At 30.2% G+C, this 17,866-nt stretch overlaps 2 protein-coding genes across 2 annotated transcripts in view; one reads left to right on the top strand and one right to left on the bottom strand.

The window, feature by feature from the left end:
- The window catches only part of Brf (Brf RNA polymerase III subunit), a 74,301-nt gene that overhangs the window by 6,604 nt on the left and 49,831 nt on the right, over window positions 1–17,866 (bottom strand). The window contains exons 6-11 of the mRNA XM_018456396.1: window positions 10,202–10,351; window positions 10,005–10,098; window positions 9,747–9,879; window positions 9,538–9,634; window positions 8,311–8,466; window positions 8,151–8,227 (exon numbers count right to left, since the gene is read on the bottom strand). Coding sequence (XP_018311898.1) covers window positions 8,151–8,227; window positions 8,311–8,466; window positions 9,538–9,634; window positions 9,747–9,879; window positions 10,005–10,098; window positions 10,202–10,351 — 707 coding nt within the window. The remainder of the gene's footprint in view (window positions 1–8,150; window positions 8,228–8,310; window positions 8,467–9,537; window positions 9,635–9,746; window positions 9,880–10,004; window positions 10,099–10,201; window positions 10,352–17,866) is intronic.
- lute (BTB/POZ domain containing protein 3 lute) overlaps window positions 14,475–17,866 on the top strand; it is a 21,110-nt gene continuing 17,718 nt past the window's right edge. The window contains exon 1 of the mRNA XM_018456397.1: window positions 14,475–14,768. Within this exon, the coding sequence (XP_018311899.1) occupies window positions 14,672–14,768 (97 nt within the window). The 5' untranslated portion in view covers window positions 14,475–14,671. The remainder of the gene's footprint in view (window positions 14,769–17,866) is intronic.

The raw sequence follows: 17,866 nt of genomic DNA, 5'->3' as shown, positions 1-17,866 counted from the left end.
GTTACTTTTCGTTAAGTACTAGTTAAGTTATAACAGTGAAAAGGAATAAATATCATCTAAACTTTAGGGAATAAATATTAATATTTCTAAAAATGATGTTATTTATTTCTTTATGAATTATAAGAAATAGAGTTCTTAATAAAGTAAATGGTTGAATGTGCTATGATTATTACTGTGTAATTACTTTACACAATTTAATATTTTAATAATAAATTTTTGTACGTTAAATTCATAAATATAAAAGTTATTATTTAGGTTATTAAATGTAGGTAATAATTATTTAGCAAAAAAAGTTTTGCTAAATAATTAAAAATTTCATGGAAAATACGGGCCTAATGTATTTGTCACGGACGCTGAGGCCGGATCAGCCCCGATCTTGCTTTAGTCGGCCGGATCAACCCCGGTCTTGCTTTAATCGGCCGGATCAGTCCCGATCTTGCTTTAGTCGGCCGGATCAGCCCTGATCTTGCTTTAATCGGCCGGATCAGTTCCGATCTTGCTTTATAACTTAACTAGTACTTAACGAAAATTAACTTAATTATAGTGTTTTGGAAAGCTCTCGAGATGAGCTGTAAGAATGTGCAATGAGAAATAAGGGGTTCCATTTAAAAAATTAAAGGTGACCTTCACGTGACCTTCAGAGGATTATCCAAGGTCAAATCGATGGCACCATCTTATGTCCCCCTTCGAGTCAAACAACTTTTGTCTGAAACATTTTTGTCTACTGGGTTTAGTTTTCGAGATATTTGGCTGGATCATTTAAAATGGGACACCCTGTATATATATGAGCTCTCCAGATTCAAATAACAAATTTACAATGTAACACTTCGTGCGATACTGACATGTTTCCTTTCAATTTCGGCCAAGATTTGCGGTGTAATTCCGATTTCCATCTTTAAGTGCAATGGTTTTCACTTAGCTTAACAACTGTTTGACGGTCACACTGTTTCTGAACTTGGGAACTTTTGATGATATTCTTACTGCATTTCAAGATTGTTGCTTTATTGCCTAATTATTTAAGTAACACCTGGTGGAATCTAATTTACTTCGTTAAAGATGGCTAGAATTTAGCCGAAACATTAGAGGATTGTATACTCTTCATATACCGTGGCGTGCAAAAGTTTCCGGCCAGTGACATTTTGTACTCTAATTTATAGGAAAAAAGCCTGATAAAATTTTAATCATTATTAGGTGTTGGTACAAGATGTTGGTAACGAAATAATGTAAAGAAAGAATATTGTTTATGTTTATGAACATTTTTATTATTATAATTGTCATATTTACATGTGCAAAAGTTTCCGGCCACTGAATATATTTGACTTACAGTAGGACTCTAATGGTTTGTTTATATACAATATCGCGTTCACTGATTATACTTAGTTCGTAGGAAGTCGTTAAGGCGTAACCATGGCTCGGCATACGCAAATTCAAATTCGAGAGAATAATTAAGAGAATAATTAAGTTTTCAAAAAATGGAAAGTCTTCTCATCAGATCGCTTCATTACTATCGATAGGTAAATCAACCGTGAATGATATTATTGCTAAATATCGTGCTAAATATGGATTAAAAGATCTTCCGCGTAGTGGAAGGCCACGAAAAACATCTAAAAAAAAAATAGATCGTATCATTAAATGGAAATCAACTGCGAATGTCAAGCAAACTGCTGCCGAAATTGCAGGTGAACTACATGATGAAAAGCTTTCCGATGTTAACCGTAGTACTGTGACACGAAGGCTACATGATGTAGGACTTTTTGGCCGTATAGGTATTAAAAAGCCATTTATCAGTAAAAAGAATAAGAAGGCCCGATTACAGTTTGCCAAAGATCACATAAATTGGACAGTCGAAGATTGGAAAAGAGTAACTTTCTCAGACGAATCTAAGTTTAATCTTTTTGGAAGTGATAGAAGACGACGTTCTATTGGTACCAGAAATGACATTCGATATTAAATTCCTACTGTAAAGCACGGTGGAGGAAGCGTGATGGTTTGGGGAGTTTTCTCTTTTCACAAGGAATCGGTCCACTTGTAGAGATCAACGGGTGTATGAACGCTGCTATTTACAAGGACATTTTAGAACAACATTTGTTAACATATTCTGAAAAAACAATGCCACAGAATTGGATATTTCAGCAGAATAACGACCCAAAACACACATCTAAGTTATTAAAGAAGTGGTTTTCAAATGCAAATGTGAAAGTTTTAAGCTGGCCATCTCAATCATTGGACTTGAACCCGATAGAACATTTATGGGAACAGCTAGATCGTCAAATTCGGAAGCATACATCACACTAAAATAAGGCCGCTTTATTGAAATCGTTGAAAGAAGAATAGAATAAAATTTCGCCTGATTGCATTAATCGACTAATCGAGTCGATGCCACATCGTTGTGCCGCTGTTATCGCTGCAAAGGGTATGGCCACAAAATATTGATATTGAAATATAATTTAAACTAACTGAAGTGCATTATAAATTGTTTGAACTAATAATGTTTCTCGTAGTACATAGTGGCCGGAAACTTTTGCACATGTAAATATGACAATTATAATAATAAAAATGTTCATAAACATAAACAATATTCTTTCTTTACATTATTTCGTTACCAACATCTTGTACCAACACCTAATAATGATTAAAATTTTATCAGGCTTTTTTCCTATAAATTAGAGTACAAAATGTCACTGGCCGGAAACTTTTGCACGCCACTGTATGTAAGATTTCGAAATACAGGATTTTTTACTCCGCAACTAAAACTGCGTTTTTTGTGCTCTCATTTGTTCGTTATTTATGTAAATTTATCATAATTGATATGTGTATAATATAATTGCATATATTTAATAATAATAGAAAAACATAACAAAGTTACAGTAAAGTGCATTGGTAAATAAACAAGTATTTTTTAATATTATTACATTATACTTGAATTTTTCATATATTTTATTGGTCTCTTTATTATAAAATAATCCACTTGCAAGTGTAATCTTCTTCAAATATCACATGCCAATTTTTTTCATACTTTGGATTTTAATTTGAGGTACCAAAAAATGATTTTCCATGCAAAAAATAATTATTCAATATTAACTCTTCGTAGTCATCCTTCGTAGTCCAGGGAACCCCCAAAAAAGTGTGAGGCTTTATATTTCTAAGGTCTTTTTTTAAAACAGGATTTTGAACTGGCATTTATCCAAAGTTTAAAATACCCTTTTTGTACCTTCAACCGCATATTGTTCCTTGGATGTCAGCATTTGCGATTTTTTTAAATACGTTAAAATTAAAAACTTTAAAAAGCCACTGCATTTCTATATTCTACAATGTTTAAAGTATGTTCAGTAATTTTTGTGATTTTAAAAAACAAAAGTTGTAAATAAACGGCAATCAATTAAAATGTTGGGGTCATTTTGTCACTTGTGTGACCAACATAAAATTCTCAGAAGGTGATCTCGAAGAGTAAACCGTAGTGCTTATATAGCTTTAGGATACCCTTAATCCTGAAGTCGTTTGTTCTACCGATTATTTTTCAAGTAAGCTTTTCTAACTTCCTTTATACAGATTTAAAAATCCTTCTTCGCAGTTAAAGTATAAGCGATAATGTAGTTCAAATCGGTCGATTTTATGTAAAAAATGAAAAAAAGTTAAAAAAATTACAGTTTTGTTATTAGCTTCCGACGTCGACTCGTAACAATATTTGCTTTATACACAAGTTTTATACGTACAAAGTACGTATAAAACAATCTAGGTTTGGACTAGAGATTACGTGAATAAATAATGTTGTCTTAAAATTAGGCTTAGATATAGTATAAAAGATTAGTTAGTTAGAAAATTCGTACGTATGTGTGCGTGCGGTATTCATGTAGTAGTATGTAGCGATATGTTAATGACATGACTTATTTTCCTAATGGTCGAACAGCGCCAAGTTTTATTACATAAAATATTTTTTATTTCATTTAAATTTTTTAATCTTATACTGGTATGTCCTTAATACTTTGTAATAATCCTTGAGTAAAGTAACGCAATCGTGTGATATAATATTTTAAAGTAGGATTAAATAATTACTATCACACTTATGTTGAAATAGAAAGACTTTTGTATAGGTACATATACAGGGTATTCAGCGTAACGGTCCGCACGACTTTTCGGACACTTTCGACAGTTTAAAAAAAAAGTTGAAAGGTGAATATTTATCTATTTCATACAGGCTACAACATGCAATAACAAAACATTTCAAAAAATGGTAAATATCTAGTTTAGGTGACACTTCACCCATTTCAATGTCTTTAAATATGTTTTGTAGGGGAGAGTATGATCCTGAGTGATTCTCCACAAGAATTAAGTGAGGGACAGCATTGGTTTAGAAGATATAATAAATTAAAGTTTCATAATAAAGTTATAGCATATTTTCACGCGAAGCGACTCCCACCCCACCTCCCTGCTTAAGGGCGCACGACTTTCCGAGATTTACCATATTTCTTTGGAAAGTCGTGCGTCCCGAAGTAGGGGGGGGAGATGGGGTGGGAGTCGCTTCACATAGAAATCATGCGCCCCTAAGCAGAGGAGGAGGTGGAGCAGAAATAGCGTCGTATAGAAGTCGTACGCCCCTAAGCAGGGGGGGAGATGAGGTGGGAGTCGCTTCGTGTGGAAGTTGTGCGCTCCGAAGCAGGGGGGGAGGCGGGGAAAGTATATAACTCTTATACCAATGTTATCCTCTACATATTATAAAACTTTAATTTACTATATCTCTTAAACCAAGCCGTTCCCTACTTAATTCTTGTGGGGAATCACTCAGGACACTCTCCCCTACAACATATCTGAAGGACATCGAAATCAGTGAGGTATTACCTAAACTAGATATTTACCAAAAAAATTTTTTTTATAAAAAAAATCAAAGTCATCTTAAATTTTTTAAATGGCACTATACAATTTTTTTCCATAATATTGTAGGGGTCTTCAAGACGAATTCAAATTACTACCGAAATGTCACCTTTATTGATGTTGTATTAATTTTATTGCATATTTTATTAAATAAGTACATAATATGTGTGTATTATAAATATCCATTAGCAAAGAATACTATTATAAGCATAAATAAAGAAAAACTGTAACTTATGTATGCATGTATGTATGTTTATGTTCTGTGTCTAGTTAGAAGTTGTAAGAACTGCTGTTACAAATTATGATACGAATTTGATGTTACTATCAATAAAATCAATAAAACATTAATAAAAGCGACATTTCGGTAATAATTTGAATCCGTCTTAAAGACCCCTACAATATTATGGAAAAAAAATTGTATGGTGTCATTTAAAAATTTAAGATAACTGATTTTTTTATGAAAAAAAATTTTTTTTAATATTTTTTTTATTGCATGTTGTAGTCTATATGAAACAGATAAATCATTCACCTTTCAACTTTTTTTTTAAACTGTCGGAAGTGTCTGAAAAGTCGTGTGGACCGTTACGCTGAACATCCTATATACAGGGTGTTTCCAAATTAAATCGCAAAACTTCGGGAGCGTGTAGAGGAGTAAAAAACTAAGAAAAAAAGTCCTATAGACATATGCTCGTTTTTGCTCCGTTTCAGAGAAATCGAAAAAAAATGTTTACATTTCTTGCCATATCTAGCACCGACATATTTGATTACATTTTCCACTTTCTGTTATGAATTTGTCAGTCGCTCTTTGAAAGCCTTTTATAAATAAAATAATTAAAATAATAAATTAAATATATTTTTTTCTTTTTTCGTGATTTCCTGCGAAACAAAGCAAAAAGGAGCATATGTCTATAGGACTTTTTTTCTTAGTTTTTTACTCCTCTACACGCTCCCGAAGTTTTGCCATTTAATTTGGAAACACCCTGTATATGCCTGAGTCCTATTTTTTAAAAATTAAAAATATTATCAAATCTTTTGGGATTTACTTTTTAAAAGTAGTTTCACATAATTAGTGTAATTTAAATGCTTCATATCATTTTTGGAAATACATATTTTTTTAAATTAAACTTGGTGTCAGGCATTGATACCAAACCTTTTATACGAATGATATACGTCTTACTTAGAAGTATCACTTGGAAAATGTTATTTTTATGAAACCAGCACATTACAAGCGTGCGCTGATCTACATTTTACAGAAATTAAAGAACTTTTAGCATTTTAGCCGCTATATTAGTTCATCCATTTTGAATTTTCAAATTTTGAATCCGGATTCGGAATCAACGACTACGAAAATCCTCTAACGCTACATTTTGCTGAAATCGAAAGACTTTTAGCATTTTCATCACATTTTCGATGAATTACATCTCCAAATCTACTAGTATACTTTTGGAAGAATTTCTAATAGCAATTTCTCTAATTTTAAATTCAACATTTTTCACATTTAACGGGACTATTTACAAGCAAATTTTCGGCATACCCATGGGCTCGCCCTTATCACTCATGTTAGTTGACGGTGTTATGCGATTTAGAAGATATACGTAGTATTTAAACATATTTCTGCTAATCTCCCATTTTATTTTAGATACATAGACGATATTTTGTTTGCTGCTCCGGCAGACAAAATTGAAGAAATATTAAAACAATTTAATTCAATTCACGAAAGATTTACCATGGATATTGGCGAGAATAATGAAATTAGTTTTCTAGATGTGAAATTGATAATTGATGACGAGAGAATCATTTTCGATAATTACAAAAAACCTATAAATTCGAAAAGATACCTCAACTATCACTCTGACCATCCCATAGAGCAAAAAAAGGGAGTTATCTGTTTGATAGAATTTTGTTTTTATCATATCCTCAATTTCATGAGAAAAATTTAAACGAATATCATTCTGATATTCTTGGATAATTGCTATCCATTAAATCTCATTTCAACGATCAATAATAGAATTAATAACCATAATCATAAGATAAAAAGATCAGAGAATCAATATAATAATAACAATTTAGAACCAAAAAATATTTTACTGTTTCTTACTGTGGTAATATTTCCGAACATTTCAGAACCATCAGTAAAAAACGTAATTTAAATATAATTTATAAACCTATTAATCATTGATAAGATGCGATGTAGTTTACAAATTGAATTGTTGAGAATGTGACACCAGTTATGTCGGACAAACGAAAAGAAAATTAAAAACCCGCATTAAGAACCATAAAAATGATGTTGATAAAAATAATGGAATTTTGTCCGTTGTCTCTGAGCATAGATTGGAGGAGGAACATGATTTTGAATGGAATACAGTAGAAATTTTAGATGTAGGACCATTATATCATAAGAAATTACTATCAGAAATGATACACATAAAAAACAGATGCATAGTTTAGATAGGCAGAGTGATACTGATAAATTACTTAACATCTATTTTCCTGTGCTTGAAGATATATATGTATCCCTTCCTTAAAACTACTGAAGAGGGAGAGTTTCACCTTCTGTAATTTCACATTTACAACATATAACTTAACATAACTATACTGACTCTAGTAAAATAAACATCGTTGCCTCTCTCGACATCATTTAATCAGAAATAGGAAAATTAAATAGGATGGATGATAGTGGTCGAGATGCATAGGTAATTATTATTATTTATTAATTACTATTTAGGTAATTCACATTATTTATTTATTATTTAACGAAGTTCAATTTAGAATAATGCATTTTAAATTTTAATAGTCAATAATTATTACATAGAAAATAAGAAAAAATCATTATAGAAATAAGGACTTTTATGCATTAATCTGACCACGACCATCTCATCGAAGAAAATTCACCTAAAGAACTTCCGTTGAGATATGTATCACATTCAGGAAATGCACTCACATATCGTTCTATAAAAAATAAAGAAAAGACAACGTTCAATTCATACACAGAGGATACGCATATGCAAATATATTGAGCAAACTTTTAAAAGGAATTTTTAAGCATAGCGAAACATTTTTAATGTAAAAACTCTTTCTATTATAATGACGCGAGCGAATTTTTAAAATTAACGGTTGTTAAAAATATTGAAGATGACCCAATAAAGGTCGAAATGTTTATTTATAATTAGTGATAAATAAATTTATGAAGACATTACTCGCAAATAATAACCAGCGTTGGCTTATATGCTCCTTTTTCAATTAACTTGTAATTTAACTTTGAAAACAAGGAAAATACTTACATTTTCAAAATTATTATCTTTCTCGTTGAGTTCTTTTGAATAATCATATGCTGACATCATAGATGCTACGTCCGGACCTATATACAATTCATAAAATTAAAAATGTGTTGATGACAAAAAAATATAAATAATACAATTTTTTATATAAATATATGCTCACCTAACCCAGTTATAAGTGAACTATTGTTTTCATTTAAAATCACATCACGAATTTTCTCATCAGAATCACTAATATTATTCTCAACATATTGTTGAATTATGCTCAAATTACTTTCCCGAATAAATCTATCTGCATCCTCACTCTCTATAGAAAATGCTATAAATTTATCTATATTGTAAGACAATTACTAATACAAAATTTATATAAATATGATGCAAATTATATAATTATCTGTAATATTCGATAATAATAATTCCTTCAGAAACATTTTTAGATCAAAGTTATTTTATTTTTAAGAAAATATTTTATGGTCAGCATCTTTTAAAATCATATTAAAATAACTTCATGTTTATTACTATAATATTTCTATATTCGTACAGTAAAATGATGAGAGAAATCGCACAGTTGATAATTCTATTCTTTATACAAAGTGTTACAAAAAACCATTCAGCATTTATATGGTAGATAATACACATCATACTAATTAAAAAAGCCTTAGTGAACATACGTCGAAAGCTCAACCGTTTCTGAGATGTAAACATTTTTGTATGTTAGCATCATGAATGGCTGTATTCAGCAGAAAAAGCAGCTTTGCAACTGTTGTATTAATAAAATGCTTAAATATGATTGGTGTATACATTTAGATCCAGTGAAGAATTAAGGGCAAGAACAATCATATTAAAGAATTTTAAGAACAGTTGCAAAGCTGCTTTTTCTGCTGAACGCAGCCAATGACTTATTGGCCAATGGCTTCTACGTGTCACATGCGATGTTTACCTCAGTATTTATAAACTGCGCTCTATATGTCCTCATTCAATTTACATACATACTTCATATGCCAAGCATGTATGGAAATGGAAGGACATGTGGAATACCTTCTATAAATATAGCGAGTAAGTCATTCATGATGCTAACATACAAAAATGTTTTTATCTCAGAAACGGTTGAGCTTTCAACCTATATAAGGTTTTTTTACTTAGTATGGTGTGTACTATCTACCATATAAATGCTGAATAGTTTATTTTAACACCCTATACATAAATTAAAGAAATATAATGTGTGCAATTGTATCTGTTTTTAATATTTATGTCCTTTACATTAATGAATCCCTCTCATTATTCAATAAATGTAGAAATACAAAAATATTTGATGCCCGTATCATCCAACTTTATAGTATAAACTGAATCTATTGTTAATAGAGAATGTATGTTATAAAAACACAATTACCATCCTTTCGTTTTCTTACTTTTCCTACTCTATAATCTTCTAACTGTCTATCAATTTCTGCTTGCAGCTCACTTATTTCCACATCTATATTTTCTAACTAAAAAAATTAGAAATATTAGAATATAAAAGTATTATATAAAATATTACATAAAATAACTAAATTTTAAGTTTTCAAACAAAAAATATTACAAATTTAAAAAATGACATACTTTTTGTAAACGTTCTCTATCCTTTTTACGTGCTGCTTTAAATGCTGGAGGATCCTGTTCTTCTTCTAAATCCACTGTCATAAATTCGTCTAATGTTAAGGCACTGGATGGAGTATCACCAAATTCCAGCAATCTATACATAATAAAAATCCATCATTGAAGCATCCCATTCATGATATACTTGATAGTTAGAGTAAAAATATATAATAGATATTATATATAGATGTCTGAAAAAAGTCTTCTCGTATGTTACATTACCTTTTACGTAAAGTAGATTCGTGTACCTTAACAATTTTTATAATATCAGCAGTTGATCTGCCAAATTCATGCAATCGCGCAGCTATTAATAAAGCTATTGCAGAAAAAATTTAATATATTTAATGTATACATTATATATATATATATATATATACACACACATACTCGCATAATACATTAAAACAATAAATGTTTACCTGCGCCACATAGACCTGATGGTCTACGGCCACTATGAATACTATCCCTTTTCATTCTTTGAACGACTCTTAAAGCTGTCATAGATACGGCGTGAGTTTTGTCACCAAATTCAAGTTTATGCGCAAATCTCATGATGTATAAACAAGGATCTAAATGAGACAAAGAATATAAATTTGTACAACCTATTTCATTCTATGTATTGGGCAAAAAACTTATTTGAAGCATTTTATTTTCTCATTTAAATAATATAATTAATATGTTCAATTTTATATTTTCATTTTAAATTTTAATTTTAGGATAAATTTCCTCCAGCTATCTTAAGGAGATGCTGAAGTAATCACTTTTTTAATTCCATATTATAAATATAAAACTTGGTAAATTCAGTATAGCGCCCCCACCTTCGATATTCTTGTAATTTTGTAAATTTATGCATTTTTACGTACAGAATATATTCCGAGAAGGAAAATTGTCGGACAAATCTCGTTTTTTTTTATTTAATTTCAAAGTGTTTTAATGTCGATAAGTTGGAAAATGATAATTTAATAATATTTTACAACTGCGCATGCTCATTAATATTGTCATTTATTAATTAAATATCTTTCTAACCTATTAAATATGAAGTTACACGAATTTTTAGTGTTAACAAGTAAAAGACAAAATTTTTATTAAAAGACAAAGTTTGACATTTTCTGCTTTAATTAATTACAAGTCCCAATTTTTTTATATAATTTATATTATAGTAGAGAATAACGTGATCCAAAATGTATCTACATATTCTCTGCTTTAATTAATTAAAAATACGATTTTTCTTATATAACTTAAATTATAGCAGAAAGTTTATGATTCAAAATTTATACCTTTTTAATTTTTTTTTATGTGGATTGAAAGGAGGGAGTCTAAAATGGTCAAAATTGGCCCTGAATGGACACCATTAAAATTTATGCAGTTGTCATTTTGAAAGTCCGTACATTCATGGAATAATGCTTATTCATCCAGGAAAGCTTGGGAAACCTTCCAAAAATAATAAAATAGGTCATTTAAACGCTCTGCAAAGAAACTCATTGTTTCTAATAAACGATGATAGATTTCAAAATTAATGGTTGTGTTTACATATAACACAAGTTGAATTATGAAATGCTATAAGAATACACTACTAGGAAGATCTACAAATATACAGGGTGTCTCATTTTAAATAATGCATTAAGATTCCTCGAAAATTATGGTAGATACGGAAAAATGTTTCAAACAAAAGTTGTTTGGTTCGGGGGAGAACATAAGAAAGTACCATTGATTTGACCTTGGGTGGCGTCGCCAAAGCCAGGTCAAGGTCATGTCGATTTTCTTAAATGGAACACCCTATTTTTCATTACATTTTCTTATAATTTATCTCGAGCTTTTCAAAACATTATAATTAAGTTCATTTTCATTAAATACTTTTTGGGTTATAAGGCTTGAAAGTTACAGTACCTCCGGCATTAGCATTACCCAAGGTGTCCGACCGGCGGCTAAAAACCTCTTGAATGTTGTTCAGGATCATGACCTGGATAACATCTGTCAAGATCAAGGCCATTAGTGATTGTATCTTTTATTTTCATTTTTACGTAAAAATGAAATTTTATTGCAAAAAAGAAAATAAGAGGAATAATCTCCAATGATCTTGATCTTGACAAATGTTATCCAGGACATGATCCTGAACAACATTCAAAAGGTTTTAGCCGTCAATCGGACACTTTGCGTAATGCTAATGCCGGCTGTATTGTAATTCAAGCATTATAACTCGAAAAGTACTTAATGCAAAATAACTTTATTATAGTGTTTTTAAAAGTTCTCGAGGTAAGCTACAAGAAAATGTAATGAAAAATAGGGGGTTCCATTTAAAAAAATCGGCGTGACCTTGACCTGGCCTTGGCGACGCCACCCAAGGTCAAATCAATGGTATTCTTATATCCTCCTCCGAACCATACAACTTTTGTTTGAAACATTTTTCCGTATCTACTATAGTTTTCGAGAAATCTTAATGCATTATTTAAAATGGGACACCCTGTATATTTGTAAATCTTTCTGGTAGTGTATTCTTATAGCATTTCATAATTCAACGTGTGTTAAATGTAAACACATTAATTTTGAAATCTATCATCGTTTATTAGAATCAATGAATTTCTTTGCAGAGCATTTAAACGATCTATTTTATTATTTTTCGAAGGTTTCCCAAGCTTTTCTGGGTAAATAAGCATTATTCCATGAATGTACGGACTTTCAAAATGACAACTGCATAGGTTTTAATGGTGTCCATTCAGGGCCAATTTTGGCCATTTTTAGACTCCCTCCTTTAAATCTAACATTTCTTTAAAGAACTTAATTTATAACTGAACTGATATTAAATTGATATTAATTGATATTTAATTAATAAATGACAACATTAATGAGCATGCGCAGTTGTAAAATATCATTAAATTATCATTTTCTAACTTGCAGAAATCAAAAAACTTTGAAATTAAATAAAAAAAAACGAGACTTATCCGACAATTTTCCTTCTCGGAATATATTCTATACATAAAAATACACAAATTTACAAAATTACAGGAAAATCAAAGGTGGGGCACTTGATTGCGGCACTTTTTTTCGATGGATTTTGGAACTCAGTCTTGCTTATAAATCGATTGAATGTAATTGGATAGATCCATAAGTAAGAACCAATCGCGCGGCGAGCAAGCCACATTCCAAAACCCATCGAAAAAAAATTGTTGCAACCTTTCTGCTGCCGAGTGTAGTACAATGGATGTAGTAAGCCTAAAATCATCAAAAATTAACCAATTGCCCGGATCTAATTATGTGCAGTAAAAAATCAATTTAATCATGAACTTAATTATGTTCGATTAATTTTCTTCACATTCAACTGTAATTTGGTCAATTCTTATGGCTTAAGGCTTTCTACATTTATTGTATCACACGAGTGAAGTTTGCAAACGCAGTTTAACGTTGGAATATTCGGATTTCGGAATAAACTTTGATAAAAATATAAAATAAAGAAGATTTGTTAGTACATGTTATTTTTTTAATTTGTAAATATTATTATTTAAATACATTTCAAGAAGAAAAATTTCAATATTTATTCTTTATTTTTTTTATTTTCCAGTAAAGACGGACAAACGGTTTTATGATAAAATCATTTGTTCGTCTTTATATACTGAAAATTTAAAAAAATAAAAAATAAGGCCGAAAACGCTATTTGAGTGAGAAAAAAAAAATCGATTTTCGATGCATCGAATCGAAATTCGGTATCACTAACGCAGAGTTCTTGCTACTCAGGAGCATAAAGCCCATGGCACATACAAAAACGTAAAGCCGTAAGACGTAATCAGTCAAGCGAATTGGCCAATCACGGTAGAGACTGTAATGCCAGTAGCGAATCCAATCTTACGATTTCCTTACTGCTTACGTGTTACGACCTTACATTTTTGTATGTGCCTTGGACTTTAAGTAGTATAACGTAAGCAGTAGCCAATCCAACACGTTGATTTCCTTACTGCCTTAAGTTTTTTTGTGTGCCATGGTCCTTATTAGTTAACAAGAATCATTTGGGACAAAATATAAGAAGCGCAGCATTTCGCCTGTAAAGTAAGCCCCAAAATAAGGCTCTAAGGTGAAAGTGTGAAGTGTGCTTTTCAAAGCAAAATTTTGTTTAAAAACTGATTCAGGGACGACCGGATCTGGAATTTCTGGAAAAATTAAAATTTTGCGGAACATTCTCGGAATATGTAATGATATATAAATGGAATTTTTAACCGATATTTGAATGTTGCTTTTACATTCCGTAAATATTTCGGAATATTCCAGAATACTCTTGGAATATTTTGGGGGGATTTTAGGAACCTTTTATGAATATTTCAGGAATATTTAGCATCAGCTGAGTTAGTTTTTAACGTGTATTTTAAAGTGTAATTTTAAGATGTATTATCCTTCTTAAGTAAACATAAGTTAAATTATAATCTTTTTTTAATACTTGCACTTGTGCTTTCCCGATTTCACATCATTTACTATTACATAATTATAGAATTATAGAATAAAAACACTATGCTCATATATAAAACATGATATTTTCATTTTAAATTTGTATCAAAAGAATAAACTGGGAACCGAAGATTACGAATGGTAAATTATTTGATTATATGTAATCATATAAATTATTTGATTAAATTATACTATATATTCCTCCTTCCTTCATTCTACATGTAACAATTGCCTTTTTGCGCGTGTGTATCCCTTCCATTTTCTCATTATTCGATGTCTATCGACCGACACAGTTGCTTGCGATAACGGTGGCGGCACTGTTCGACCAGCGCCCGTATGGAAAATGGCGGCCACCTAACCGACAACGCACGATCTCCTGATGTGATTGTGAGCCAAGCGTGCAAGAGGAGATTACGACGGAAAAGGGAGACTAACGACATTATTCGAAAGTGACAACAATGGCAATGTCGAATCTCTACTCGAAGATCTCTACTAAGCCAATGAAGCGTTTTCAGGACAACGTCACGGTCAAACAAACCAATGCTTGGATGAACGGTGAGAGAAACAAAAATAGAGTGAAGAAAAAAAAAGAAAAAACAGAGAGCTGCTTTCACTTGATGTGTGTGCGAATGAGTGAGAGTGTGCTGTTTATACTTTGCACCTGTTTCATAAGGATGAAAAACCTTGCTTATGATTATCAAAATCTATACGGAATATGCTGGAAATCCGTATTTATAAAGAAAATCCTACTATTTAATATAACGAAAACTCGCGTAGGGGAGGACCGAGATACTATGAGTCACAGGGTACCATGGGTCATCGACTGTTTAGGGTAATCCAGAGTATTTAAATTAATATAAATGATATTATACGATTGTTATTTTGTTGCCTATACTTCTAAGTGGTAGTGATTAAACGTTGCGTCAATAACGCAACGCGTTTAACGTTGTTTAATTAAATAGTCCGTCTGTTGTTTTGGGACACACGTGCCATTAATGATTTTTGTGGTGCAAAAGTAATTTTAAAATAATTTAGAAATGCTTTAATATTGTCTTTGTAGTAAAAGATACAGGTATATTTAAGGTCAAGTGCAAATTTCTATACATCTTTTCTCACATCTTACTACATTACAAATAATCATCTATCACTTAAGTTTTTGGATATATACCCGTTTCATCATTTTTTATATTAAGAATATTCGGGGCATCATGGGTCACGCAGTAAATACTTATCAGAAAACAAGGTAATACAAACTAATATATGCGTTAGAATGGCAGCTTATAAGTCTAAACAGTTAATTTTATTTTACCTCCATAAGTTCAATATTCTATATATCTATTCACTGATCAATATATATAGGTTTATTTATGGACTTCTTTTTTTATTATTTAAGTTATGTTTTATTATATTCAGTGACTATGCTAAGACTGTAAGTTAACTGAAATTTCTTTTCAACTTTTATCACTGTCATTTCTTAAATAAACTTACTTTTTGTATGTGACCCATAGTGTCATGGATATAGAACATCTTGGGCTATTCTTTAAAAATACGTTTTTATTTTTTCCCCTCAAAACCAATCAATACTTATCAAATATACTCAATGCATTTTTAAATATAATTTTTTAATTATATTTTAAAAATGAGACAAAACATCTCATATTTGAAAGTTTATAAATTTTGTGGCGCATGGTACCTTGGACTTCACTATTTCCTTGTTTACGTATAAAAAATGTTTACGTTTAAAAAATATTTTGCTTTCTTCGGAGAATAATTCGCACGAATATGCAACAGTGAAAATAAAATGTATAAAATCGATCTATATTAAGCTAAAGATTTATATGAGTGAAAATTGTTTTTATCGTCATCGATGATGAATATCTTGTGATCTCGGATTTCAAAATTACAGTGTTAACATAAAAAAAACTCAAATATAACACTACATTATTAATAAACAGGATTGTCACAAAAAATTCAATGAATTTTGAAATTTCATGACTTCCAGGTTTTCCAGATGACAGTGGAAAATTTTCCACGACCAATATCAAATATATAAATTTTAACATTTAGAAACAGAGATTGTAACAAAACTATCCTATATTATTAAAAATAACACATTTAAAATTTTAAAAGCTTAACACTCTTAGCAGTATAATGAAATTTTGGATGCAAATTCGGGCCAACAAGAAATAAATGGGTATTGGAAAAAAGAATGTTACTATAACGGAAAAGGATGATATAATTAAATAAAAATACTGAATAAAATATAAATTTTAATTATTTCATTAAAATTGTTTTGATCATTTTAATTTTAATTTTACAGCATTAAGTACAAAATATATTTAATAAAATATGTATCTTATAATTATAACAAAGTTTAATTTAAGTGAATTAAGTTTCGTACTAAACTGTATGGAAATTAAAACAAAAAATAAACTTGACATTGTGAGAAACGTCTAATTTTTACATTAAAAAAAGAATAATTACATTTTTTTAACATAATGACTGATGCATAGTATATATATATATATGTGTATATATATATATATATATATATAGTTTGCAGTACTGACTAAGGCCGGTATTCATAGTCGATTCTTATTTCAAGACCGTCTTAAGTAATGTCTTAAGACACTGATGCGGCCCTCTGGTTCCGTGACATTTTAAGACTGTACTTAAGACAGCCTTGAATATAAGATCTGACTATGAATATCAGCCTAAGAAAATCAGTATTTGATTATAAATGTTAGATACATTATTTAAAAAATTATAACAGTTTGGAATAAAAACATTTTAAAGGAAATGAGCAAAGCTCAAAATTCTAAAAAAAAAAAAAAAAAAAAATGATATAAAAATTCTAAACTTTTTTATTCTTCCCTTACTTTTTCAGGTTTTCTATGATCAATTTTAAATTTCCATAACTGTTCCTAGTTTTCTAAATATGTGGTAACCCTGATAAATCAATTATTAAACAATAATAATAAAGGAAATTTATAAGAAAATTTTGTCTAAATAATGAAAGATGACTTTGATTTAAATATACCGCAAACTTTACGAGATATTTAACATTTTATGTCAACATGTGCTAAAATAAAGTATAAAACATCTCGTAAACTATTTTTTTGGTATCTCTATCTTAGTACTTTTATGTGCAGAATTAGAAGAATCATACGTAAAAATCATATGTAAAAAGATCATATAGTTTCATTAACAAAGATGGAGTGACCTTTATATTTTTTTGGCGTCTCCATCTAGAAAAGAAGCGATATAGCCAAAATAATTGCCTTCGAAATCGTTTCACTTTTGTCTGAAACGTTTTACCGTATTTTCTACATTTTTCGAAATATTTATCTGTTAAGTTGATTAACCCTTACCGTACAAGATCGGGTCACTAGTGACCGAGCGATTCCTGTTCGTACAAATTTCTTTGAGTCTTTTGGTAATTATAAATTATACTACAATTTATTATTTTCCAAAATGAAGTTTCAATATTTATTCTAGAAAATTGAAAGTATGTTGCTGAATTTTTTGAATAGGTGAAAAAAAAAACGGACGGATTCTAGTGACCCATGTTTGGACGAATAAGACACCAAATTGTACCTTATATTGTAAGGATTAAAATGAATCACTGTGCGTACGTGCGTGCGTGCGTGCGT

This window comes from Mycetomoellerius zeteki, unplaced genomic scaffold (genome assembly GCF_001594055.1).
Source record: "Mycetomoellerius zeteki isolate Tzet28-1 unplaced genomic scaffold, Tzet1.0 scaffold579, whole genome shotgun sequence".
In the NCBI taxonomy this organism is placed as follows: Eukaryota; Metazoa; Arthropoda; class Insecta; order Hymenoptera; family Formicidae; genus Mycetomoellerius; species Mycetomoellerius zeteki.
The sequence above is the reverse complement of the archived record's forward strand: the minus strand, read 5'-3'. Positions and strand labels throughout refer to the sequence as shown.